Source organism: Labrus bergylta, chromosome 18 (assembly GCF_963930695.1).
Source record: "Labrus bergylta chromosome 18, fLabBer1.1, whole genome shotgun sequence".
Taxonomy (NCBI): Eukaryota; Metazoa; Chordata; class Actinopteri; order Labriformes; family Labridae; genus Labrus; species Labrus bergylta.
In genome coordinates, this window is record NC_089212.1 from 13,731,479 (window position 1) to 13,757,178 (window position 25,700).

Consider the following 25,700-nt stretch of genomic DNA (forward strand, 5'->3'; position numbering starts at 1 on the left):
CAGAGCCAAGGCCCACTGCTCGAAGAGAGGACTCTGCCTAACACCCCTGCATCTCCCCCTCTTTCTCTCTGCCTCTCCTCCTCTTCCCTCTTACTGACTGTATTTTGAAACTCTTTCTTCCATATTCCGTGTTTTGATTGCCACCATTTCCTCATGCACCGCTTTCTTCCCTGTTCCCCACTTGCACTCTTTTCTTTCTTCCCCTGTGCTTCAAACAATCCCATGTTTTTCAAGCTATTCTCCAGAGGATGCCCTAATTCCCCCGTTTTCCACGTCAGTTGACACACCATTTCAAGAGACTTTTGAGGAGACCATGACGAAACCGTTTTACAAACCCCGGATAAAATGTAGGGTTTTATTTATAGAAAGCTTTGAGTGTCTTATTGCTTTGACTGGAGAAATCTTTTAATCTTCTTAATGACACAAATATGACAATCAGTTGCATAAGGAGACTAGAATAGTTCTTTTTAGGGAGATATTTTATTTTCTATGACAGTTCATTGTGTTCACAGGTGTTACATGAATACATTTGGCCTTTGCTAATTGGCTGAGGATTGGTGCAGGAGAGATGTGCAGCCTTGGGCTGTCAGCAGTCAGAACACAAATGATGCCCCATTTGGTATTTTGTGTCCAAGGCCAGACACTGGCAAACAAAAGGCTTGTTGAACACCTTGTTGGAACAAAGAGACTTTCTTAAAGGTCCAATATGTCTGGAACATGCCAGTCAGGATATTGCTCAGCTAACAGGACATCATGCTCATTGCTGTGTGATTTAGCCGAGATCTGTTTCATCTATTTCTGTGGATTTATAGGAAGTGTATAAATCCTAGCCTGGAGGTGTTTTGGCCACTTCCTGCAAACTGCTGTTGCGTTAACCGACACAGGAGAGACAAGCTCTACCCTCGCTCTACCATTAAAACAGGCAAGCGGGAAAGGAAACATCCTGGCAGTCAGTGTAAAGCTTCAAAGCTTTGGCTTGATAAGATTCAACGGACAGACAGATAAGCCTGTTGGTTCTCTCTTCCATTTTAATGCACAAGATGAAGGAGAAGGGAAAAAACATTTTTCAAAATGACTCGAAATATCTGGATTTCTCTTGATAGTAATCTGAATCTGAATTTTAAGATAACCACACTGCAAGCAGAAGATTTCTGTTCCTGTATCTCTGAGGCTGAGCTTTTTAGTAGCGCCAGTGTGGTTAAAACTGCACATATTTGTTAATATGTTATTTGTCGAAGCACTTTCGATAATTTCAGGATGTTGCACTCTGGAGTATAGGTTGTTTTGGGTGATTTAGGATAATGGAAAGGAAGTGAGAAAAACAAAATGAATGTTTATACCAGTTGTCCTTGATTGCAGGGGGTGGGCTTCAGGAAACACACTCCACCTCAGCGCCACACAGGATGCTTGGATCACCTTTTTCAAACATTCACCTACCCTTCTCTATTTTTCTTTCCCCATGTGCCCAATACTCTCTCAGGTGACCAGAATCCACATGTTTTATTGGTTATTTTAAGAGTTGACCCTATGTGGAAGCCTTTAGCTTTACTCATTGAGGTAATACATATATATTTATACATGGGTGGCTTTAGATCTTGGGGATGCTGACACTTTCAGCTGACAGTGTTTGACCTATTTAGATACAGCTACAATGGTTCAAAAAAGGTTTATTGTGTGGAAGCATTTCTTATGTACTTAATCATCAACATCCTGGCTTCGCTAGTAAATCTTGTCTGGGTGGGCCTTCATGATGCCAGAGCTCATTGGCAGAGTATGAACTCATCTCCCCTGAATCTGTGTGTGTTTGAGAAGTGATGTCATGCTTGCTTAATCACCACTGAAGCTGAGCAGCGGCTTGGTCAGGCTGTGAACAACCTGGGGCCACAGCTTTGAGGTCAGCACAGAGATTCAGATTTGTTTTAATCCAGAACAAATTTGTCAAAGAGCAAACCATGCAGAAACTTAACTGTGGAGGCTAATTATTAGTCTGCTGCTCTTGCTCTAACTTAACCAAGTCTATATGTCTTTAAGAGTTGAGCTCAGTGGGTAGATTTATGTTATCCCCCGACACCTTTGGGGCAGACGGCTGTTTGATCGTGTCAAGGGCAGCCCATCAATAAGACAGTGTGTACTGATTTTAGCTCTAGGGGGCTTTCAGATTGATTTTCTTATGACTCAAAAACATAGCACCTTACCTGATAAACTAACACACATTGAGCCCAATCAATCCCCACCATCTGCTGATTTGGCATTTTGGACACCAGCAACCTAACAACAAGGTTTTTATGCACCTAGTTACAATAGAAATATCTCACAAATGCCTTTGGTCCTGGATAAATTATGAATGTCTCTGTGTGACTCATTGTGCTGTAGTCATTATCATTGCATGGTATTGAGGCTGGCTGGAGCCCAGTTTTCTCATCCCCATTCATGAAGAGCTTTGCTAGAAAAGCTAATCAGCAGCAGTGTGAGGCAGACTCACTGTAGGGGGTTAAAGCAGTCTGATATCAGCTTCACTGATCTGATTCCTGCGTGAATGGCCAGTTCAGCCTTATCTTGGCTGTGGAAAGAGAGAAATAGTAGAATCACTGTAAGGAAATGTCAAGGATGGTAAATGTGGCCAACATGGTAATTAGCCGCAGAGAGAGGCTACCTGAAGATCCGTATAGCTGGCCTGGGGAACGGACACAATTTTGCACAAACAAGCTAATGGGCGTGGCAGCTAATGACTTTTCTGGGCGGGGGAATTTCTCCTGTTAATTTGGCAAAGTTTGAAAAGAGGGTTGGAGCGATTATTGACAGAAAGCCAACGCATTTCAAAGCATCAGGAAGACACAGCTTCCCCTCTCTCTCTCTCTCTCTCTCTCTCTCTGTCATTGACCTCTCCTCCTCCTTCACTGTCACTAGGGATGACATCTAGATGTCCTTTCTAGAACAAAAGACACAAAGAGACCTTTTATTTTAAATGACTCTTGATTTTACATCTATCTCACTTTGCCTCATTTATATATATTACAATCATTATCTGTTCCTGCGGTCTGTTCATGAGGAGACAGTGATGGAGCTGAAAGGCTATCAGGTAAGTTTCAACTGCGACTTGTCCCTGTAATTACGTCATTTAGATGTATTGCACTTGAAACCACAATGGGAGCTTCTAACAATGACTGCTTGCGCTAATGTCCACATTTATTTTATCTTCTTCTAAGTAGCTCCCGACCGATTTGGAATTTTTGTGGCCGATATCAATATTAGGGAGAGAAATAATCTGATACCTATATATCGGCCGATATCTTTCTTAGATCTATGTTCGATCTGTAGAGATAGATAGATATCGATACACATGGTTGATCCTCAAATGTTGTTATCATACACTTGTGGAAAAGATTTATAATGAAGATAGGATGGTCACTCAACTGGAAAGTAAAGTTTGCTTTCAGTCTGCTTTCTTTTGTCAGTGTAACAGAAATGATTCTGTTGGTGCTTTATACTGACTTTTTCGAGATACATCTTCTTTAGGATAGGATAGGATAATACTTTATTGATCCCCAGAGGGGAAATTCGGGCATAACAGCAGCACAGACACGAAAGCTCAAAAATACACATTAAACACAATAGATATATTAATATATATATATATATATATAATATATTTAATAAATATAATGCTCAAATGAAGAAACATGGATAACTTATATGTTGCCACTCTTTATTATCTTTTTAAATAAAAAATCTATACAGAATGATGTACTTAGACAAAGTAGAGACAAATGGTACATAAATGTAATATGTGTGTAGGCAGATTAACCATACCCCCCCCCCACACACACACACACACACACACACACACACACACACACACACACACACACACACACACACACACACACACACCCCCGCAGTCTAAAAGGTCTGGACACACCTCTGCTCAGCAGCTTATGCTCTCTAAAAGAAGCCCACCTCAGTTGAACATATCTGGACACATGGCAGAAAAGCAGAGGTAGGCGTGCTGTGGCAACGATGAAGGTAAAGGTTATGTGATACATCAAAGTGCTTCATTACTGTACTCCACTCACCAAATAGGTAGGCAGCGGTGGGTTTTATTTTATGTTTTTTTTATTTTGGCCTCAAAATGTAATCCAGCAGAGTTCATAGAAGGGGCACTGTGTCAGAAGGAGAGAGGCAGAGAGAGCTTGCTGTGTGTTTGTGCTGAATGTACTTTCATCTGGAAAGTCTCACACCCACTCTGTCTGCTGATATGTTGTAGTAGGCACTCTGCAGCCAAAGCAGCAGCATTTCAAAAGAGACTGGATGGTCGGGGGCTGAGAGGGCTTACTGGTAAATTGGCTGCCGGGGGAATACAGGGTACTCTCACCCCAGTGCTCGCCCACTCACATGCTTTCATTCCCTTTTTTACCCTTGACCATTGACTGACTTCACTCTCCTCACTGGCCAGCATAAATCTGCCTTTCTAAGACGTCATCTGTTCATTGTCCGTCCTCTCTCTCTCGCCCTCCCTCGCTTTCACTCCTTTTTTTAATCTCTCTCAGTTTTCCAATTGAGTCAGAGCATCGCTCATTCAGGCAATCCATCTCTCTACGCTTAAGTATATCCTCGTTGTCTAAGTGTCACTCCTTATGATTAATAACACTCTCAGTCATCTGGCTAATTACATCCTTTAACAAAGGCAAGAATACAAACGTGCGCACATACACTCTCTGGCTCATGCATTCATGCACTGTAGGCATACTAACCAAATCTGTTTGAAGTGTGGGACCCTAAAAGAAGAGAAGGCTCCTGTATGCATTAAGTATTCATTTGACGTGTGGTGGGGTGCATGCATGGGTGTGTGTGTGCTGGGGTTTGTAAGAGGCTGTGTGTGTGTGTGTGTGTGTGCGTGTGTGTGTATGTGTGTGTTAGAGACACAGAGGAAAGGAGAGTACTGGCAATTTGCGCCGCGAGCAGCCAGCAATCGAGCGCTGACACCTCGTCTGGCAGTCGGAGGGAAAAGGGGCTGGGCTGAGGAGAGAGAGAGAGAGAAAGAGAGAGAGCGAGAGAGGAGGGAGTTTTGTGTGTATGTGTGAGAAAGGGAGAAAGGCAGGCAGAGAGAGAGAGAGAGAGACACGGCAGGACATCTGCCAGCATTTCTCCGATAGCAGGAGGACTGAGAGGCGGAACAGGAGTAGGGATTCTCCTCATTCTCAGCCACCCAAGGAAATCTTGCAGTCCGGCCAGGCGTGATTTTACTCCCCTCCTCCTGCTAGAAGGAGCAGAGACTCTGGGAAGGACCTGGGCATCTGGACCTGCAGAAACACCCCAGTGGATTTACTGAATGAGAGATTCAGCCTGTGGGATATATATGCAGAATTGGATGTTAGAGAAAGCATGGAAAACTGAGTTAAAGAAAAAGCTTCTGCGTTTTTTTTTGGTTTTTTTTACGTCTTTGAACTGACTCTGAACTTTTTCTTGTGAGGAGGCATGGAAAGAGTAAGAGGTGAGATAGCGGCAAATGAAAAAAGGAGGTGCCCCCTGTCCTTCTGAACTCCTCCCTAAGCATCTTTCTGGACTACCCTCACTGTGAATTTAATGCTTTTTCTGCAGGGAACTTATCTTGACCGCCCACCTCTACCTGTCTCCCATTTTTAGTACTACAACGCCCACGCCTCCACCTCCCCCACTCTGTTCCCCCTCTGGCCACTCAGCTTCTCACAAACCTCGGTGAAATCAAGTGGAACCTCGATGATTGTGATCGCAGCAAAAAGGACCCCTGTGTCCCAACTAGCAAGTCGCCCCGCCTCGCTCTTTTATTGGCGACTTTGCCATTATTTCACTTTTGCGAGTAATGGAGAAGAGTGACAACACAGACATGGAACTCAAAGTTGAACTACATCAGTTGTCTGTTCTTTGACTACTACAATTAACCAGATAATGGATTGGAAAGAGTTGTAAGTACAGCTGCATTTTCTTCCTTGTGCATGTTGAAGCAAACCTTTGACTCAGTTTGTTCAAAGTATCTAAACTATGTGAGCATTTTGCAAACTTATTCTGCTGGATTTCAGATGTTCTACATGTCTGTGTGCCAATATTCTGCTTTGAGCTTTCAAACCAAATGGTGCAGGGAAACATCTTCATTAGCATAGGGATTGAGAGTGAACAGGTGGACAAGCTGTTGTGGGCGAAGAAAATCTGAGCCTCTTCCTAACCGCCCATTTTCCCTCCAATGATCATAGAGTTGCAAAGAGAACGAGAGATAAAGAAGGAGGGAGGGGAGAGAAAGTGACAAGCAATTAATTTCCCTGTGTACTTGTGGGTGAGGCGGAAAAAAACAGCAATCTCATCCCTTTTTTCTCACCTTCCACTGAAGAGCACATGTGCACCAATCGTCATTGTGCAGTTTGAATTAAACCTCAAGGTTACATGCTTGGCTTTAGATTGTGAGCACAATGATAAATCAGTCTGGTGCTCTAACTATCCTTCATGGTTACTCCTGATCTTTGATTTATTTCTTTGCTGAAAGAGAAAAGAGACAGAATGAGTAAAAAAAAAAAAAAAAAGAGGAAGTGAGGACCAGAAACAGAGAGACAGGATGCATCTATCTTGAATGAATGTGAGGCGGCTACCTCTCATACACACATGTAGTCACACACAGCCACGTGTACTTAAGTGTAGTTTCCCCTTTCTTTCCCTCCATCTCACATTCATCTCTTCCATCTCATTTTTTCTCTTCTGTCACATGATCCGTCTCGCATGCTATCACACATAGGCAGCTCCCCAGGGAGAGCCTTCTCCTGTAGCCTTCTTGGATGCAATAATTATTCCATCAGCCGGCAGTGTGTCTCCTGATTGTGCTCTTGGGCTGTCGCTGCAGGGGGGCGTACAGTGGAGAGGGGAGTGCTGGAGGGGAGAAGGAGAGGGTGGCTGGATGTCAGGAATGGGGAGGGTGGGTTGTGTTTTTTGGCTGTGGCCTATTCAGTCCTGTCCGGAGGAGCTCAAAGCCGGACTAATGAGCTCAGCCTGGCGTGTTCGGAAATCACTGCTCACAAGGACGCACATGGATCTGATCTTTTCCGCTCTGTCTTACGCATGCTCTGCTAATTTTGCTTCCAACTACTCTGCAGATTTCTCATCTTTCTCTCTCACTCCAATTTTCTTTCCTAAATGTTGACAACCAACCTCCTTGTCCTCCCTGTGTGACTACTTTGTTCAAAACCATTTGAGTGCATTTTAATTTCCTTTGAGTATTACTTTCCTCCCCCTGACCTTGAATTTCCAGCTGAGATATGGCGTTAGCTGATCTGGGGCGATGTGATGCCCTCCCTGGAACCACTCTAAGTCTGGCCTGATTCCCTGTGGATCATGCAGAGATATCAGTACTGCCTTTTGAGTTGCAGGAATTCAGATGGAAGAGAGTGCATGCGCCTGACTCAGTTGGCCCTGTGACCGGTTTATGTCTCCTCTGCATTGGCTCTTCAAGACAAGAAGCCAGAATGACAGTGGATTTTTAATTAGAGGACTGTCAAAAAGCTTGATTGAGTTACAGCAAAGGGTTGTGCAAAGCAGAAACATAAGCTTGTCTAATGTAAACGATCAACTATCCCGACATATAGGGTTAACTTACTCTGTCATCAGTCTTTAACCTTGGCAAGATAGACATAACTATATCCCAGAGGGCAGCGTCGGAGCAGAACTCGCCTGTCATGGTTGTGACAGTTGTTTGATTTTTGATCAAGATAAATGTGAGCATTCACTTTGCCTTCCTGCTTTGACAGCCTAGATTTAGTCTCTGAAAGCAGGGAGGCTCTCACTTATCACTTATCCTGTAGTTTTGTAGATTCAGTAGGGAAAAAAATCAAGGTGCAAGAGAACTGTGCCAGCTCTAGGTAAAGTGGAGGGCTGAGGCATTATCTTTCTTGGTAGGGGACTGTGAGTTGGAAGAAAAGCAGTTTTAGAGTGGGAAATTGTCGGGGGTAGTAGCACAGTGTAGCTCTCCCGCTGACTTGTATTACTCTGAGAAACTAAAAGGAGCTTGTTGACCTTTATTTTGTAGCTTCAGCGTCTGATTTTTAAAAGCCTTGCAGCTCACGCCTTGAAAAAATGTCATGCTAGACATTTAAAATCAATAACCTTTTCTTGGGTACCACCACTCAGGGTGAAAAGCTCAACTGAGCAAAAAAAAAATACTTGCTAATGTGTGAACTTTGTGAAATGGTTGTTTACCGCTAATCTTTTTTTTCTCCTCTATTTTCAGGGCAGCTCAGAAGCTGAACCTCTCCTCCAAGCGGAAGAAGCACCAGCCCTCACTGCTCCACCCACAGGAGCCCTCCATTTACCCAACCAACTTCAGCGGCATCCTGCAAGTCTCGCCACCCCCTGCCCCGCCATGCTTGCTACGAGCTGTGTCCAAAGTTAAAGAGAACCCGGGCATGGGGAAGGTGAGATCAAATCTTTATGAGCATACACAAAGCACTCAATTCGATCAGACTCTTTTCATATAAGCTCTTATAACCCCTACCCCACACAAACAAATACACAAACAAAGAGACACACAGACCCCAATTAGAAGGGGAGAATGCAGGGTGGCGACAAACTGGTCCACAGGCAGCGTGCCGTCTGGTCCAGTCCAAGCAGATATAGTCTGATAAGCCTGCAGGAATGTCATGAATTCACTCAGTTTGTGAGAGGCCAGCATCCCTGTCTCTGAATGCAGAAAGACAGAAAAAAAACAACTATAATTCACAAATCTGCGCTCATGTTAACAGCGGGATGTCTAATGACATTTTAGGTGAAGGGCGTGATGATGAAAGTCAGGCAGTCATTAAACAAAGCTGCACAAACACATCGCTCTTCCTCTGTGGTTTATTGGAGTATTGTTTGTCTTAGCCAGCGTCCTCTATTTATGGAGCAGAAGAAGTCCCCCAACAAGATCCCACCTGGATAGGAAGTGCTTGGATCTGTTGCCAGGTATCAGGAGTGCTGAGAGTATGTGCATATTGTTAATCCCCTTGTAAAAAAATAAAGGGTGACATTAACAAGTCTCCGCAAGCCCACACCTGAAGTTTACAGTACATTTTATTTATAGCTGAATCACAACAGTAGCTATCTCAGGGGACTTCACATAAAGAGGAGGTCTTGCACTCTTTGTTATTATTTCAAAAGACCCAATGTGATTCCACTAAAGTTGGCAACAGTTGCAAGGGGAAAAAAATAGCTTTTAACAGGTAGAAACCTGGAGAAGAACCAGACTCAAAGGTGGACAGCAATCTGCCGAGACAAAACGAGAGAAATGGACAAAGATAAGTAAGCATACACATAGCAACACCTTAAACAGATACTCACAGTAGTAATGCGACATTTGGAAAGTAGAGGAATATGACTAATAGTGATAACACCATTAACAATCATAGTAATGATAATATGACTGTTCAGAACAACAATGCGTTTTCCTTGTTTCTTTGTCGCTGTGTCTCTTTTGCTTGTGGAATCACAGCTGCCATTATTTAAAAGTGGCCTGCCTGGTTTCCACCTTTCCTGCATCTGTTTCATATTAATTTAAGAATTAAGTGAATGTCTTGTTTTCATCAACCGTATGTGGGTCACATCCACCACTCCACTTTTGACCTAGAGACAATTCTCTCAGCCACAGACAGCGGAGTGGATGGAGGAATGCCAGGCCACACTAATGGGTTTTGTGGAGGGATCAAGGGACAGAGAAACAGGGGCCATTAGCACGGACTCTGAGGTGTGAAAATACTCTAGCCAATCCTGTGTAGCCTCCAGTGTCTGATCCCTGCCAACATAAATAAAACTGAGACATTAGCTCGCCTGGTAGCCTCTTGTTTGGTAGACGAAGCCTTAGCAGTTATCTGTTGGAAGCCTAGTTTAAATGTCACAGCAAATGTAAATTACTCAACATATGCACATGTCAGTCACCATAATGGCCCCTTGCAGAGTCTAAACAGAGTTCACACTTGGCCTGCAGAATGCAAAGATGGATTTACTCACTGAAATATAGGAATTTTCTACTGGCATTGTTTCTGAGGGCTGGTGTCTGGACATGTAGCAATATTTATGAACTAAGAATGGGCCTTTTGTGTCAGCATGATGACAGAGGGGAGTCCCAGGCTGAGTGAAACAGTCAAAAAGGGACAGAGGTTCGCTTTATTTTAAGGGTTTTGTTTCAATGCCTGGGGGGCATCACAGGTGCTTTTCTAAGCAGCTTTGAATGGCTCAGGATTGAGTTCCCTTTCTCATATACAGTATGATATAGAAAGTGTTCAGTTGATATAATGCTAGGCGTAACACTAAACACCGACGGAGCCGACAGGGGCTGCTATACATATCCCAAGAGCCGTTTATGTCTCCTGTCAGTTGGAGATATATTTCCACACACTGCCTTTGGAGATATAGTTCTGATGTATTTCTGACCATCACAATGTAAGGCAGAACAGAGTTGTCGGAATTTCAAAAGGGGATTCTAAATGAGGATGTCATGTAGCCTGATACGCACAAACATGATCACACTTGCACACAAAAAAACACACACAATACATCTACTGTATTTAGCCAGGTAGCGGAGGGAATGTTGTAATCTCTTTGTTATGTTTATAATATGGTGCTATAAAATAAAACCTGCAGAACTGACCTCACTTCTGTAACCACATTGATTATGTTAGACATGCACAGGCTTGTGGAAGTAGTGCCAAATCAACACCTTAAGATATGTTTTGTGTACCGTGCAGGCACAGTGAACTCTACCGTGAGCTGTGGAATGTGTTAAAACTCCATTTATGTCAATCCCCGGGAATGCAACAGGGTGGATTTGGAGCTGCCATTTTCCAGGCAACAGATGAGAAGGAGGAAAATAGTGTAGGTGGGATAAGAGGGGGGCCATATGCTCCTTCACTCCCATGCTGGCGAGCGGCTCCTGGTCCAGAAAAAAAAAAAAAAAGAACCCCGCCTGAGGGATAATCCCTCAGCGTGGCGCTTCACACATTAATTTCCACCATTTTCTGCTGAGATTTTCAATACACACCTTGCTGCCTTTAGCTGACACCATTATGCGATGTGTTGACCCATTGGGTTTGCCAGTCGATGTGAGACTGAGAGTTTCCATGGTAACCTTCAATGTCTATCATCTCTAACAAAGTGGACGTGATACAAATGCACAAAAGTGGTGCCATTCCCTCAGTATGGATCCTAACTTACAATCCCAATGGCGGGTAAAGGATGTGAAGTGTCTCTGTATTCTTTTTTCTCCATGCAAATATTGTCATTTACACTCTCACGTCCCTCTCTTAGTCTGTCTGATACATTTATTTCTGATATGTATTATTTCTCAATTCTAATCAACCCTTTCTTATCCTTTTGTTTCCTTCTTGGTCGCCCCTGGTGGTTTAGGTAAAAGTGATGATGCGTATCTGTCCGTCTGTGGAGACTGCGGACTCCTCAGAGTCTCAGTCCTTCTTGAAAGTGGACAGCAGGAAGAAGCAGCTGACCCTCTACGACCCCGCCTCCAGCCCACACTCCGGTTCAGGACACAGGAGATCTGCCACCGTGGCGGTCCCAAAGATATTCGCATTCGATGCTGTTTTTACCCAGGATGCCTCACAAGTAAGGAGCCAGCAGGGCATGTGCTTGTGTGTGTGTGTGTGTGTGTGTGTGTATATGTTTTTTTTTTAAGGTGTCATGTGGGAATTCAGCCTCTCAAGGGCAAAGGGACATCTTTATGCTGTGCAGGGTGTGGCCAGAGGCTTAGAGGAAAAATGCCTGTCTTGGGTCAGGGGGCATTCTTACCAGTGTGAGCCTAACAGCTGGGCCTTTTAAGCCCCCTTGGGGAATGATTTGAATCCACTCCAGTTATATCTAACCTCTCCTTTCATAGAAGAGCTATATGTAACCTCAGCCCACTGCAACCCACAGCAGGCATACCCACAGAGATCAAAGACAAAGGTCAGAAACATGTTTACCTTATGTTGACTCTGGAGAATGCCAGTTTTGCTCTCTGCACAGCTTAAAACAAACACTAATGCATAAAATGGAGTGATTATATATGTCAATCACTGCAAATTCTAAAAAAGTATAAGGTCAAGTTTTTTTTTGCATTTCCCCATGGTGTAGTAAACAATAAATAGCAATGAGGGCAGAGAATGTTGTCATCACTGGTGTTCAGCGCTCCAGTAGCAGTGAGAGCCTCAGATCTTCTATCATACCACCTACTTTGAGCAAGTATTTTCTTAAGTAAGCTGCTGATAGCTGGAGTCTAAATGTTGCTGCTGCAGAGCTGAGGCCAGGGCTGTTAGATTGCGCCGTTGGGACAGCACTGCTGGTGGCTAACAGCAAGCTGTTCTGCTGTTAGAGGCCTTGTTTGCTGTGTGATGTATGGGGAAGGGGCCTCTGCTGCAGAAGTCTGGCCCCAGAGGACCCATGCTGAAACAGATTGCAAAAATGAGCCACACATTGCAGCACACAAACACACATACTCCTGAGTGATGAAAAATCCTGAAAACATTAATGGGATTTGGTGGAACAAATGCGGAATACCTCCAAATAGCTGTTTAGTTCATAGAACAACTGTTGGGATACGTTGTTCTCAGTATGCCTGTTTTTCTTGACATTATTTCTTTGGTGTGACTGAATCGTAAATTAACTGTAAGGGGGATGTCTCTGTGTTTTTCCCGCAGGCTGAGGTGTGCTCAGGGACAGTAGCCGAGGTCATCCAGTCTGTGGTGAACGGTGCAGACGGCTGCATCTTCTGCTTCGGCCAAGTGAAGCTTGGTAAGCTCCTCCGCTGGCAAGAGATTAGAGAAAAATCATTGTTAGCCAAAGAAAATTTTCGTTGCTCTTTGTTAGCTACACTTGATGTACAACAATTGGCTTAGCTGTGCACTGGGTGAGTCAAGGAATGGGAGACTTGAGGATAGGAACGGGTAGTGAGTCTGGGGTGGGGGTAAGGGGTGAAAAGTGCTGCATCCAGCTTCAGGGCTCAGTCTGTAATTAAAATCTTAGTAATTGGACTGGCCGATACTCTTAGGCTGCCGGCTTGCTCTCATCAGACTCCTGCTTCCACTACCTGTAATACTCCACAGATTGAAGCTTCTGGAATGGGTCCTTGGATTAATTATTTTGAATTGGCATGTAGTGGATAATACTTTTAATGCCCTGCATCAAACATTATACATGTTTTCATTAGCAGTTGTTTAACACAATAACCCCCAGAAGGTATCCACTGTCATTGTAGTACCATACAACACAATATGATATGATACGATGTGTTACGATACAAAAGGATACAATATGGTATGATACAGTACAACAGGACACAATACGATACGACAGGATAAGATCCAATATGATATGACTGGATAAGGTATATACAAAAAGATACAATATGGTATGACCTGTTACAATATAAGGTAGGATACAATATGATAAGTTGTGTGACACGTTATTTCCGTGGCTAAATAGTCTTGGCCTCAATGCCGCATACATTTAGCTGTCTTCACAACCAAAGTTTTTGTTTGTTTTTTTAAGTGAACAACAGTCCCTGTGTCAACAAGGCAAAGCAAGTTTATTTATAATGCAGATTTCAGCAACAAGGCAACTCAAAGTGCTTCACACAGGACACCAAAAGCATCATGACAAAGGGAAATAGAAACAAACCATTAGCAATCATGGAGAAAAATAAGCTGAAACTATGAAATGACAATGACAATTGAATCCAAAAGAAATAAAGAAATATGACTTGAAGCAAAAATAAGAAATTCAAGTACAGCATATATGAATTAGCTTAAATTCGGGATGTAATGATGTTATTTGCTCTGTGAGCCTTCCATTTTTTAACGTGTTCTAGTGCTCTGGAGTCCTCGTACTTAAACAGAGCAGCACAGAGCAAAGACAACTACAAACAACATATATTGCACATTACCCTTTCTGCACATGTTCACATAATACACAACAATGATAACTGTAAGAAATAACAGCACCATGAAACCATTCCTTCGTCAACTTCCACCCATTCCAAACAGCTTTCTGAAAAAAGTCACTTAAGGTGGAAATTATTGTGAGTGTACCATGCTTGCACACAAAGCCATTTCCATCCCCCTCTCTCTCTTTCACACATCCCCAGGCAAGACATACACCATGATTGGCAAAGACAGCTCCACTCAAAGCCTCGGCATTGTGCCCTGTGCCATTTCCTGGCTCTTCAAGCTCATCAACGAGCGAAAGGAGAAGACTGGCACGCGCTTCTCTGTCCGAGTGTCTGCGGTGGAAATCTTCGGGAAGGATGAGGAGCTGAAGGACTTGTTGTCTGAGGTGTCAACAGGCAGTCTGCAGGAGGGCCAATCCCCAGGAATCCACCTGAGGGAGGATCCCATCTGTGGCACTCAGGTGAGAAGAAATTTCACCTCCTTCACTTCTCCTTTGTTCCCTGATCCTTTCATTCACTCTGCGGGTTATTCAGTATTAGTCTGTGTGAGTATTGATCTGTGGCTGTCTGTGATCTACCTCTTCCTCTACAAAAGATTTACACTTTTTTATGTGAGTGTATGTGTGTTTTTATCTCCCAGGACTTCCCACTCTATCTTTCCTGCCTTCTGAAATCCTTTGCTTTATATTTCCACCAAAGCCAACTGTGGTATTGATGGCTTTTTTTTTACCTTTGTATTGACTCTCCTGTCAGCATCCATCAGCATCTATTAACGGTATGTTAGCGCTGGCCCTCTGCAGCACAATAGGACTGCTATTGGGGGATGGTGGAGGACTGTAGGTTTGATGGCGCTCACAGGTGTTGCTGTCAGATGTTTTTTTTGGGGAGGGGGTCTGTATGGACTTCAAAGGCTGTGTGAAGCTTCAGCTTTCTCTTCTCAGCAGCCACATGTGGGCTCTCTTCATGATTACCCCCCTCCGCCACTGCCTTCTCTTCTTCCTCTTCCTCCTCCTTTCCTTCTGTCTCATACCACCACCATCATCACATCCATAGCGACGGGAAGTGCCCTTGCCTCCTGCTCAACTATTACCTCTCCTAATCCCCCTCCCTGTGTGTGCATATCTGCTCTTTTAATTGCCCCCGAGACCCAATCTAATGGGCTAGAAATGTGTGCCGAGGTCCAATTAGCTCGCTCCCCAGTATCCTTTCGACATCTATCCTCTTTCTAAAGCACTATGTGGTCTTTGCCCACCCTAACCCCTTCCTCTGTTTCTTCCTTCCCCTCTGCAGCTTCAGAATCAGAGCGAGCTCCGTGCCCCAACGGCCGAGAAAGCCGCCTTCTTCCTGGATGCCGCCATTGCTGCGCGCAGCACTAGTAGGCCGAATGTGGATGAGGAGGAGAGACGCAACTCCCACATGCTGTTCACGCTACACATTTACCAGTACCGCATGGAGAAGAGCGGCAAGGGAGGAAGTTAGTACCATCAATTTACTTTACAGAAAATTCTTTAGCAGTGTATCAACAAGTGGCCCCCTCACATGTATGCAATACCTAATACCTATTTTGCTATTTGTTTCTGAACTTATACACATTTAAAAGCATCTCATTTTTAACAGAAGTATAACTGGAGTTTAACTTTTTTTCAAATATTACCCCTCCTCTCCACATTATGACCAATGACGAGTTGTTGTTTTTTTGTTGTGAGCTGTGTGGCAGAAAATGTTGCTCAATGTCTAAATTTTACATCAGGCTAGTCCCATATTTCCAATGTCAATTACATCAGTCCCAGAATAACAATGTGTAGCCGTGTGATTGTTAAGATGACAGCCAATTCCCCTTCCGCCGCATTTGTAATCATCAGAAGTGGATTGTTGTGTTGTGACGTGTCTGATTTTCAGTGAATTCTTTTCTTTATTTTAATGTGTCTAACCAACTGAGCATTCTTTTTGCCCTAAATTACACATCTGGTGGGAGTTCACCAGTTTGAATGACTTCACTGTGGGAATCTTACTCATAAATAAATCAGTGCCCTGTCTAGTCTTGACTGAGCCATGCCACTCCTGTCATCATGGCACTGTGCATGAGGAAGTGACCTCAGAGAGGGAGTGTCTGTGCAGCTCTCACCTGGTTTCTTCTTCTTCTGTGGTTGGCACAGTGTCAGGCGGACGGAGCAGGCTGCACCTCATCGACCTGGGGAGTTGTGAGAAGGTCCTGAGTAAGAGCAGAGACGGAGGGGGAGGCTTGTGTTTATCCCTGAATGCTCTGGGGAACGTCATCATGGCGTTAGCAAATGGAGCCAAACATGTACCTTACAGGTAAGAAAACTACAGCTAGATGAACATTCTCTTATACTGTTTAATAGGTTGTATTTGTTTCAGGCAAGTTGCTACATGTCTTCGGTATTATAATTTTCAGTGTGACTGTTTATAGTTTCTTTAGCTTGCCTCAAGTAAAATCCTCTGGTATTGCAGAGATTATATTATGGTTGCTCAAGTATGAATAGCTAATAACTTGTCATTTTTCTGTGCAGATAATTAAAAATAGCTCCTCCTGGAATAATATCATCAACTTTTATTGTCATTTTGAAATGTTGCCATGCTGTATAATAAAAACACTTTAAATTCACTCCCTAGGGACAGCAAGCTGACAATGTTATTGAGGGAGTCCCTTGGCAACATCAACTGCAGAACCACCATGATCGCCCACATCTCCGATTCTCCTGCCAGCTATGCTGACTCACTCACCACGATCCAGCTGGCATCCCGTATCCACCGCATGAGAAAGAAGAAATCGAAGGTACACTGATGCACTCATTAGTGCTGATAAATCTGTTTAACATATGCCGTTATAAACTAATGCATTAATAGATATATGTATAAAAAGAGACACTGACAGCTGTATTAATCAATTCAACAACACGGGGGTTGTGGCATGTAAATGGTACTACTTCTTAATAATGATCCATGCAATAACTCCATTTAATACTAATTGTTTAGAAATGATAAATGCAAAGGCATTGTTATTCAACATTAAACAGAATTTAATTATGTCTAATATAGCAATTACGCATGTTTAACTTGGATCTCATCATGTTTCATGCCGCAGATAAAGTCGCAATATTCGTCTTTGTTCTGTATTTGGGAGCTATTAACACAATGAATGTGTTGTTTCTGCAAATTAAAGATTATTAGAGCAATAACTCAGAGCTACTTTTCCTCTGCTCCTCAACACATAATCATGTAATCAATACCAACGCCCAAGGAAGTGTGTAATGCTCCTCGGATTAGGGAAATATATGCTCCTGATAATTAGGTGGAATGACAGCATGTATTTATTCTGTAAAGGTCCCTGACATGATTATAATGCAGCCCACATACAGCACTTTGTATTATTGATGGTCATCTCTCTGTGACTATTGATGTGAACTTTTAACCTTTGGATAAATATCGACTGATATTTTCATAGGAATTAATGTTTGTGATTGATTTCACTTTGAAATCGTCAAGGAATAAATCTTCTGTAAATTATAAGGATTTTAAAAGGGTTCTGTAGAGGGGGGGATGGAAACTAGACTGTTACATTAATATTGTAAGAAGATAGAATCGTATTACTGTCATCTTTTTTCATGAGCTAATTTAAAATCCAAAAGACTCTCTTCTCTTATACTCCATCTTCTCTTTGCAGTATGCATCCAGTTCTTCTGGGGGAGAGAGTTCCTGTGAGGAAGGGAGGATCCGCCGGCCGCCCCACCTCAGGCCATTCCACCCTCGGACAGTAGCTCTGGACCCAGACCTGCCTTTAATGCTCAGTGACCCGGACTACTCCTCCAGTAGTGAACAATCCTGTGATACTGTCATTTACGTAGGCCCTGGGGGAACAGCTATCTCAGACAGGGAGCTTAGCGACAACGAAGGCCCACCTGCTTTTGTTCCAATCATCCCCTCCCTGAACAAAAAGAGGTCTACAAAAGACGGCCCTCTGGACAGAGACCAGTTCTTCAAATGCAACACTTTTGCTGAGCTGCAGGAGAGGCTGGAGTGTATAGATGGCAGTGAAGAGCCCACTGCGTTTGTCGGAGAGGGCAAGAAAAGCCAGGCCAGCCCCAAAACAGACAAATCCTTGGAGAGCCAAGGTTCTGTTTCACCAAAGACTGTAGCAAATACTCCGCATACCCCAGAGGTTTCACCCAAACAATCTCCTAAATCTGTTGCCACACAACCATCCTGCAGTACCAGTAAATCAAAACTGGACAATGCTAAAGCGCAATGCACACCTGCAGAAAAGGCACCAACAGACAGTGTTGAAAATGTATGTAGAACCAGTGCTGATGGGGAGAAATCCTTGGTTTCAGAAAGTAGGGTTAGCTTTGACAAACAAGCAACTGCTGCAGGGCCTAATGCAGAGCCTGTGGTGAGGGAAAAGGTGTACCCCAATAAGAAAGCTTTGCCCAAACCAGCTCCGCCTCCTTCACAGCAGAGAGAAAACACAGACAAGGAGGAGAGATCCAGCACCAGAATGCCACCTGTTGGAATGAGTCACCAAGCAGTTAAAAGACGGGATCCTTACAGTTCTCCTTTGCTTAGAGGGCCAGTGGAAGTGTGCCAGGTTCGCTCCACTTTAAGGGACAGATGTCTAGATCGAGACATCCTCAGAGCTACTGTTACCTTGCAGCAGCCTGTGGAGCTGAACGGAGAGGATGAGCTGGTGTTCACCGTGGTGGAGGAGCTTTCTATAGGCAGTATTGTAGATAATGGTCGACCATCCAGCATCATCAGCTTTAATAGTGACTGTTCCCTTCAGGCTCTTGCTTCTGGGTCCAGACCTGTCAGCATCATCAGCAGCATCAATGATGAGTTTGACGCTTACACCTCGGGGATGGGAGCTTCAGAGGTGAACATCGCCGTGGTAACGCCCCTACAGGGGGGAGCGGCGGGGTGCATGGACAGCAGAGGTTCATCTATCAGCTCCTGGCTGAGTGAGGTTAGCGTCTGCACCGTGGAGAGTGAAGGCGCTCATTCAACAGACGTCTTCCTTCCACAATCTAAACACATGGTACCAGATGCCACCTTTTACTTCGATTCCCTGGATATGTTGCACTGTGTTTCCTCTCCCAGAGATGCCATGAACTCCTTAAACGACAGTGGATTTGGTTTTTCCGAACTAGACAGTGACAGTGCTGCCTCAAGCAAACTCTCATTGACAAAGCTGCCCCCATCTCCTGAATCAGCCAAAGGCTCCCTCAGAATGACGTCTAAAATAACTAAAGCTCACTCGCTCAGCTCAACCCAGCTTCCACAGGGCCACTCCATAGTCCACTCAAGTCTTCCCAGGAAGATTAAACCTACCTCATCCATCTCTCACAGTAGCAGCAGCAGCCGAGAGCCACCAAGGCAAGAGGCTAAGCAGGAGAATCCTTGGCAGCGCAGCGACAACCACCCAGAACCTCAACTTTCCGACTCCAGCAGCACCAGCAAATTCCTCAGAAACTTTCCTAGTAGTATCCCCACCGGCAAAACATCCAACAACAGCAACAGTGTACCTCGCCCACCCAAGGTGCAGGGGTCTACCTCATCTCAGAGGGTGGTGGATGGCTGCGAGAAGTCAGTCAGTAAGAATCCGCCCAGCAAAATGCCTCAGCTTAGGCGAGGTGCCACCACTCTGGGGACTGTTACTGTCGTCCACTCCTCCACAGACTACAAGGGAGCCCAAGATGTTATCGCATCTACCAACAGCCTTAAATACTCCTCCCTGGGGAAAAATAACAAGGCTAACTCACAGAAAGCAAGCAATCTTCCAAGACCTGGTTGCACTTCACCTCCACCCCCTCCTCCAGTGAGAAAGTCCAGTTTGGACCATAAGACTAAGATCCTGCTCCCCCAAAGTGCCTTTAAGTCAGCATATGGTGAGGCAGGAAGGGGAGCAAGGGCAGCTGTGTCCGAGGATGAGCTTGAGGTACGTCACAGAGCAGACTCTACCAGTTTCAAAACCTCCAGCCTCAACACAGCCAAAGTAACCTCCAGCCTGAAGGGCAGAGGGCCGAGAGGGGAATCTGGGCAGCATTATGGAAGCCAAATGTCCCTGGAAAGGTGTGAAAGTTTGTCCTTATCAGGCTCCAGAACTGCACTTAGTAGGGAAAATAGTGGGGCAAGTCTCGGAAGCAGCAAATCCAACAAATCCATTCCTAGGTTTGGTATTCCGAATTCATCCAGCTCTCCAATAGCTACCTGCCCATCTTCCCCAAGTGGAGGAAGTCTTAGCAGGTCCGGTCAGGTTAAAGCTTCTGTTAATCCAAGAGCTTTAGGAACCGTCAATGGTAATAAAGCACGCTCACTGTCTGCAAACAACTCCAAAGGTCTGAGCTCATCAACCAAATCTTTGGCTGCTCCTGTAAGCAGAAACACCAACGCCAACCTCCCTCCATCAGGACGGACCTCTGCTACTCGAACCGCTACTGCTGCAGTCAGTGGTAAACCTGGGAGAGGAACTATCATGGGCACAAAGCAGGCTATGAGGGCCGCCAACAGCCGTGTAAGCGAACTGGCAACAGGCAACATTTCGGGCAAACACATGAGAGGTTCGGGCGATTCGGACAGTGGGAATGACAGCGGGGTGAACGTAAGCGATGACAAATCCCCCGTAGCCATGCTGCCGTCTCCCTACAGCAAAATCACAGCACCCAGGAGGCCACAGCGCTACAGCAGTGGCCACGGCAGCGACAACAGCAGCGTACTGAGCGGGGAGCTGCCTCCGGCGATGGGCCGCACCGCTCTGTTCTACCACAGCGGAGGCAGCAGCGGCTACGAAAGCATGATACGTGACAGCGAGGCCACGGGCAGCGCGTCCTCAGCCCATGACTCCATGAGCGAGAGTGGCATGTCGTCTTCGGGCAGAATGAGGAGCTCCAAGTATCCCAAGAAGAGAACAAATGGTGAGGGAGTTATGTGGGTGTGAGGGTTTCAGTCATCTCAATGCTGTTATAGCTCAAAGCTCTTGTGTTGACAGCGAGCTTGCAGTAGCATTTACAGGCATTACAATAACTAGAAAGAAATAATGAATCTTCTTGCTGATGGTTTCTTTTGCTTTTGCAGTTAAGGAAACGTCAGTATCAAATTTGGTCTGTTTAATAACCAGTTTAATATTTTTCACAGGCGTTTTAAAGTCAGAAATGTTGTGAATATGTATTACTATGGGAATGGCAGTGTATGTGGGATGTAATCTAAACCCATTGAAGTAGCATCCAGAAATAAGTGTTTTTTTTCTCCCAGGAAATCACCCATATAGCACTTCTAACTTTATGAATCCATTTTCATTACATTCACGAATTGGTATATCATTGGATTTTCTCTCCTCCTGAATCAGCAGCATACATAATTCATACATATACAGGAAAATTATAACTAATGCTTCAAACAAGACTGCTTCCATCCTAGTGATGATCAAACAAGATGAATTGAACACGAGCAGCAGTGACCTGGTTCAGCTTTTTTGTAGCCCTGTATATATAACCATTTGAATTCATGTGCGTTTTATACAAAAAAGGCAACATAGACAGCCTTATAAATATGCAATCACCATTCTCCGCCGACCTGTGTAAAGCCTGGCATCTCTTTACATCTCAGAGTGAGGCTCATACATATTTACCCGTGGATCCCTGCAAATGCTACGATTGTAAAACAGGTGTTTATCTGTCCATGGCTCTTTAGGCTTCCAGAGAAGACGGCTCATACCGGCCCCCCTGCCAGACACTTCCTCCCTCGGGAAGAAGGCAGCCACAGCAGGCCAGTGGGTGGACTTGCCTCCTATGGCTGGCCCACTGAAGGAGCCCTTTGAGATCAAGGTGTATGAGATCGACGATGTGGAGCGGCTCCAGAGGCGGCGTCAGGAGGAGACAGCAGAGGTGAGTGGAGGGTCATCCTGACTTGTTTTACATGCTGGTTTATCTGGTTAAACTTGTTTTGGATAATGTAATGTCTAGGTCAAGGGCTTGTGAATCCCTCTCACTAAGCTTCAGGAATACTTTGCATGTGCCACATTGACTCGCCTTGTGGGAATGTCTTCACTCACATCTTCCCAGTTTCTTTTTAAAGAACTGGACAGGGATAATATGTCTCAGACGTCTGACCTTCAGTCAGCTCAGAGGAAAATCCCAGAGTTAAAGCGTCTGTGTTGAGGTCCCCAGAGCCTGGTATGTTGGCAGCGATCCTCTGGAATGTCAAGAGTTCAGGAGGCAATTACTGAGGAGGGTTAATTGGTTTGGATATGAGTGACGACCCAGCCTTACGCCTGACGATGGTGGTTGTGTTAAAATGAAAAACAATATAGTATGAGAAGACTGTTCTGGGAATTTTTGATAAATGCATCAGCACTCAACAGCAGCCCAAATCTGCTCACACTCATCACCGGCTGCCTGATCGCTTTTTACAGCGTACTCCTCATCTGTGAATCATTAACTGCTCCTGCTCATCCACACAGCTGGACAGGGAATTGTCAAGATATGAAATCAGCTAGATGGTGGTATGATTTAGTTTCAATTAGGAAAAGGAAGATCTTTAATTTGTCTCTCTCAGTCATCACTTCCTTAGTGGAAAAATAGCTTTCTCTGATTTTACTTGACTATTTCAAAATTAGAACTGGAGTGTTGTGTATGTGCTTCCATTCTTGTTTTCCCAATATACTCTTGATATACTTTTATACAAGTTTCTCTATATTTTGCTCTTTGAATATAGAATCCTGCTTAAAATATTAACTTGTTTTATCTGTTTTTCCCTTTCTTGTCCTCAGCAACCATTCCAGGACGTTGACAAGGTGAGCTAAGTTTTTTTTTAAATCGTTGCTCAGGTTTAATTATTAGCAGCTCAGACTTTTTTTTGCACAAGTTTAAGTTTTTTAAATAAGTACCATATTTATAATTTAATACAAAATAACCTTTCTTTCAATCCTACAACATGAACAATCCCACTATTACAACAGAAACCCACCTTACACTATTTTATTCAATTTTGGCTAGTTTTGTTTAAAATACTTTGATGAAGCAGGCTTTTTTGTATAGTTGTCTAGTTGTATCTGTAACTAATAATCTCCATCTTTTTCTCTCTCAGGGTCTGCAGTATTTTAACAGTAAACTAAAGATATTGGAGAGAAGGCAACAGCAAGTGAGAGAACTAAGGGTGAAGCATGAAGTGTTGTTGGAAGAGCTGGAAGACGCCAAAACACGACTGATGATGGACCCCAGCAAGTGGATAGGAGAGTGTGAGTTAATTATTTTTTAAATGTATATACATTTTTAAAAATCTGAGGTGTTAACCTTTGTAACCAATCTTCAAATGTCATTCTTAACAGTCGAGGTGGACCAGAGTTTGGATAAAGAGTCTCTGGAGTACCTGGAGGCCTTGGCACAGGCCACGGAGGAGCTGGACTTTTGTGTCAATCTATGCAAGTCCCGCATCATGATGGTGACCTGCTTTGACATCGCCATGCCAACGCCCTGTGCTCAGGAGGGACTGCGGGAGATCGAGGTCTGAGGACAAAAGCAAGTGGAGGTGGAGAAATGAGGAAGTGAGAAAAAAAAGAGGATAATGATGTGTAGTTGTCACTGGAATGAAGAACAACATGTGAGATGAGATGAGAGTGGATCTTTGCATGAAGACAGAGGAGATGCTAACACCTAGCTACAGTGCGTCGTTGTCCAGGACGTGATTGACTGTTGGAGAAATAAAACGTGAGCACAAACGCTGTTGCCCGTATGGCAAAGCAAGGGCCATCACTTATTCAAGATACAATGAACAACACCTGGAAGTGCCTTTTTAACTGTGTTGTTTTGAGTCATTATTTTTCATAAGGTGAAGGTATCTTCAGCATACCTGAGCAAACCCCTGAACATATTACTTTTAAGAAATTTAAATATTTTATATTGCATTGTATAGTGTATTTATATGACTATGTGGTGTGTACAAATATCCTTTTAAGGGAAAAAATAAAGAGGGGGGGAAAAAAAAGAGAAAAAGCAATAAGCTAATGTTATTGCGCTCCCAGACTCTGCCTTTCTCTTCTTTCAAACCTCAGTCAGCATTTTAACCATGTTCATTCAGCCTCTAGCGCCTTACGTTAACTCTCTGGTTCTGTAGTTTTCTAGTTTTTTCAAACTATGTTTCTCAACAAGGACTGCATTTGCTGTTGTCACTCGTCGCCTACCAGCCGGCCCGTGAATGCCAGCGAGGCTCAGTGAATGTTTTTCTCCTCCAGTTGCCTTGATCAAAATGGGTCTCAGTGGATGCACTAAGGCGGAGAAGCCGTGTTTGTCTCACTGAAAATGAGAGATTATTAAACCAAAACATATCAATCAGAGGGCCACTGTGATGGAAAGTGAGTGATTAGTCTTGATTCAGCCATTCTCTCTCGTGCCTCAGTATAGTATCTGAGAGACTTCCCAACATTAGCCTAGCCTGGTTAGCCTGGCTCGGAATGAGTGCTGTCTATAATACTCTCTACAACAATGAGACACAGGTTAGATAGCACAAGTCTTCTGGCCTCTTTTACAAAACGTTTTTTTGTAAAGCGCTCTATGCATTCCCATGCATTCACTGTTACAACCTCCACAGACTAACGAGCAGCAGCACAGTTTGGCTTTGCCCCCCTTTTCTTTAAAAAAAAATAGGCAAATGATCAGAGTTGATCTCCGACAAAGACTCCAGAATTGTTATTTTGCAGTGAATAAGAGCAAATGATCATGACATTGTTTTGGGAAATCAATCATGTTATCAGCTCTTTGTAGCTTCCAGAATGTGCTTGTTGTGAATCAAACAGCTCACTCACCACGGGAACAAAGAGGATCGCTGAAAAATGATTGTTACGATAAACAAACAGGCTTTGTTGTACTTTAAATGATTTCTTTATCCAGGATGAACATGACTTTTTTGTTATATTTCTTTAACAATGATGTACTCTCTCAGGCCCTCTCTGAAGATGCTGCATGAGATTTTTTTAATCATTTTTACAAATCATTTCTACTCCATTTTTTTCACTCTAATTTTTTACAATACCTTCTGTTTTATTTTCTGCTAATGTGGGGTTGGTTAGGCTCATGAATTAAATAACTGTTACCAAACCGAGACCTTTTTTTCAAAAAAATTATATGTAAAGGTCGTTTTTCATATCAAAACCCATATTTTCTAAAAACCTTTGTTTTTGTATAGCATTTTCAAACCCTGTGTATAAATGTATGATATGGCAGCTTGTGTTTTACTTTTACAGTACCTGTGAATAAAATGTTTCTTCTTACTGATGATTCACGATCCAATGTTCTTCCTTCCTTTTTCTGTATTCATTGGATTGTTTGTTTCTACAACACTGGAAGGAAGAAAAGGCTGAATGAAACCAAGAGAGGAACCTTTCTCTCTTGGCATCACAAGACTACCTCGAGGGTAAAACGTCAGGTTATTTCAGGTTACATCAGGTATAGAGAGCTTGTTCTGTAAATCTCTAATCTTCTTAATAAAGAGTTCACTCTTTTCTATTTAATTACTATATAATAATTTAATTAATTACTTTAATTAAATTATTAATTTGTTCACCTTTTCAGCCAAATTCTCCAAACACTGATCATTTCAGTTATGATTTATTAACTGTGAACCAGCTTTAAATTTAAAATCAAGTGATTCTCTTTCTTATGTCCAGGTGATAGCAGTGATTGCTGGACCCAGTATGCATTTGACATCAAAGATTGTCCTTGTTCTTAGAGTGCTTGAAATCCACATATCTCATTAATACTAAACAAAT

The 25,700-nt window shown here is 43.5% G+C and overlaps 1 protein-coding gene across 2 annotated transcripts in view; it reads left to right on the plus strand.

Annotated features, from left to right (window-relative positions):
- Window positions 1–25,209, plus strand: part of kif26ab (kinesin family member 26Ab) — a 69,266-nt gene extending 44,057 nt beyond the window's left edge. Inside the window, exons 1-13 of one of the 2 annotated variants that reach the window (XM_065966539.1) lie at window positions 4,827–5,942; window positions 8,246–8,429; window positions 11,395–11,607; window positions 12,678–12,771; window positions 14,123–14,385; window positions 15,215–15,398; window positions 16,081–16,240; window positions 16,559–16,721; window positions 17,610–20,853; window positions 21,629–21,822; window positions 22,707–22,730; window positions 23,024–23,174; window positions 23,265–25,209. In XM_065966539.1, coding sequence (XP_065822611.1) covers window positions 5,926–5,942; window positions 8,246–8,429; window positions 11,395–11,607; window positions 12,678–12,771; window positions 14,123–14,385; window positions 15,215–15,398; window positions 16,081–16,240; window positions 16,559–16,721; window positions 17,610–20,853; window positions 21,629–21,822; window positions 22,707–22,730; window positions 23,024–23,174; window positions 23,265–23,446 — 5,073 coding nt within the window. In that variant the 5' untranslated portion in view covers window positions 4,827–5,925 and the 3' untranslated portion in view covers window positions 23,447–25,209. Of the gene's footprint in view, window positions 1–4,826; window positions 5,943–8,245; window positions 8,430–11,394; window positions 11,608–12,677; window positions 12,772–14,122; window positions 14,386–15,214; window positions 15,399–16,080; window positions 16,241–16,558; window positions 16,722–17,609; window positions 20,854–21,628; window positions 21,823–22,706; window positions 22,731–23,023; window positions 23,175–23,264 lie in introns of those variants that run through there. The other variant, XM_065966538.1, reaches the window with a different exon arrangement.
- Window positions 25,210–25,700: the final 491 nt, after the last annotated feature.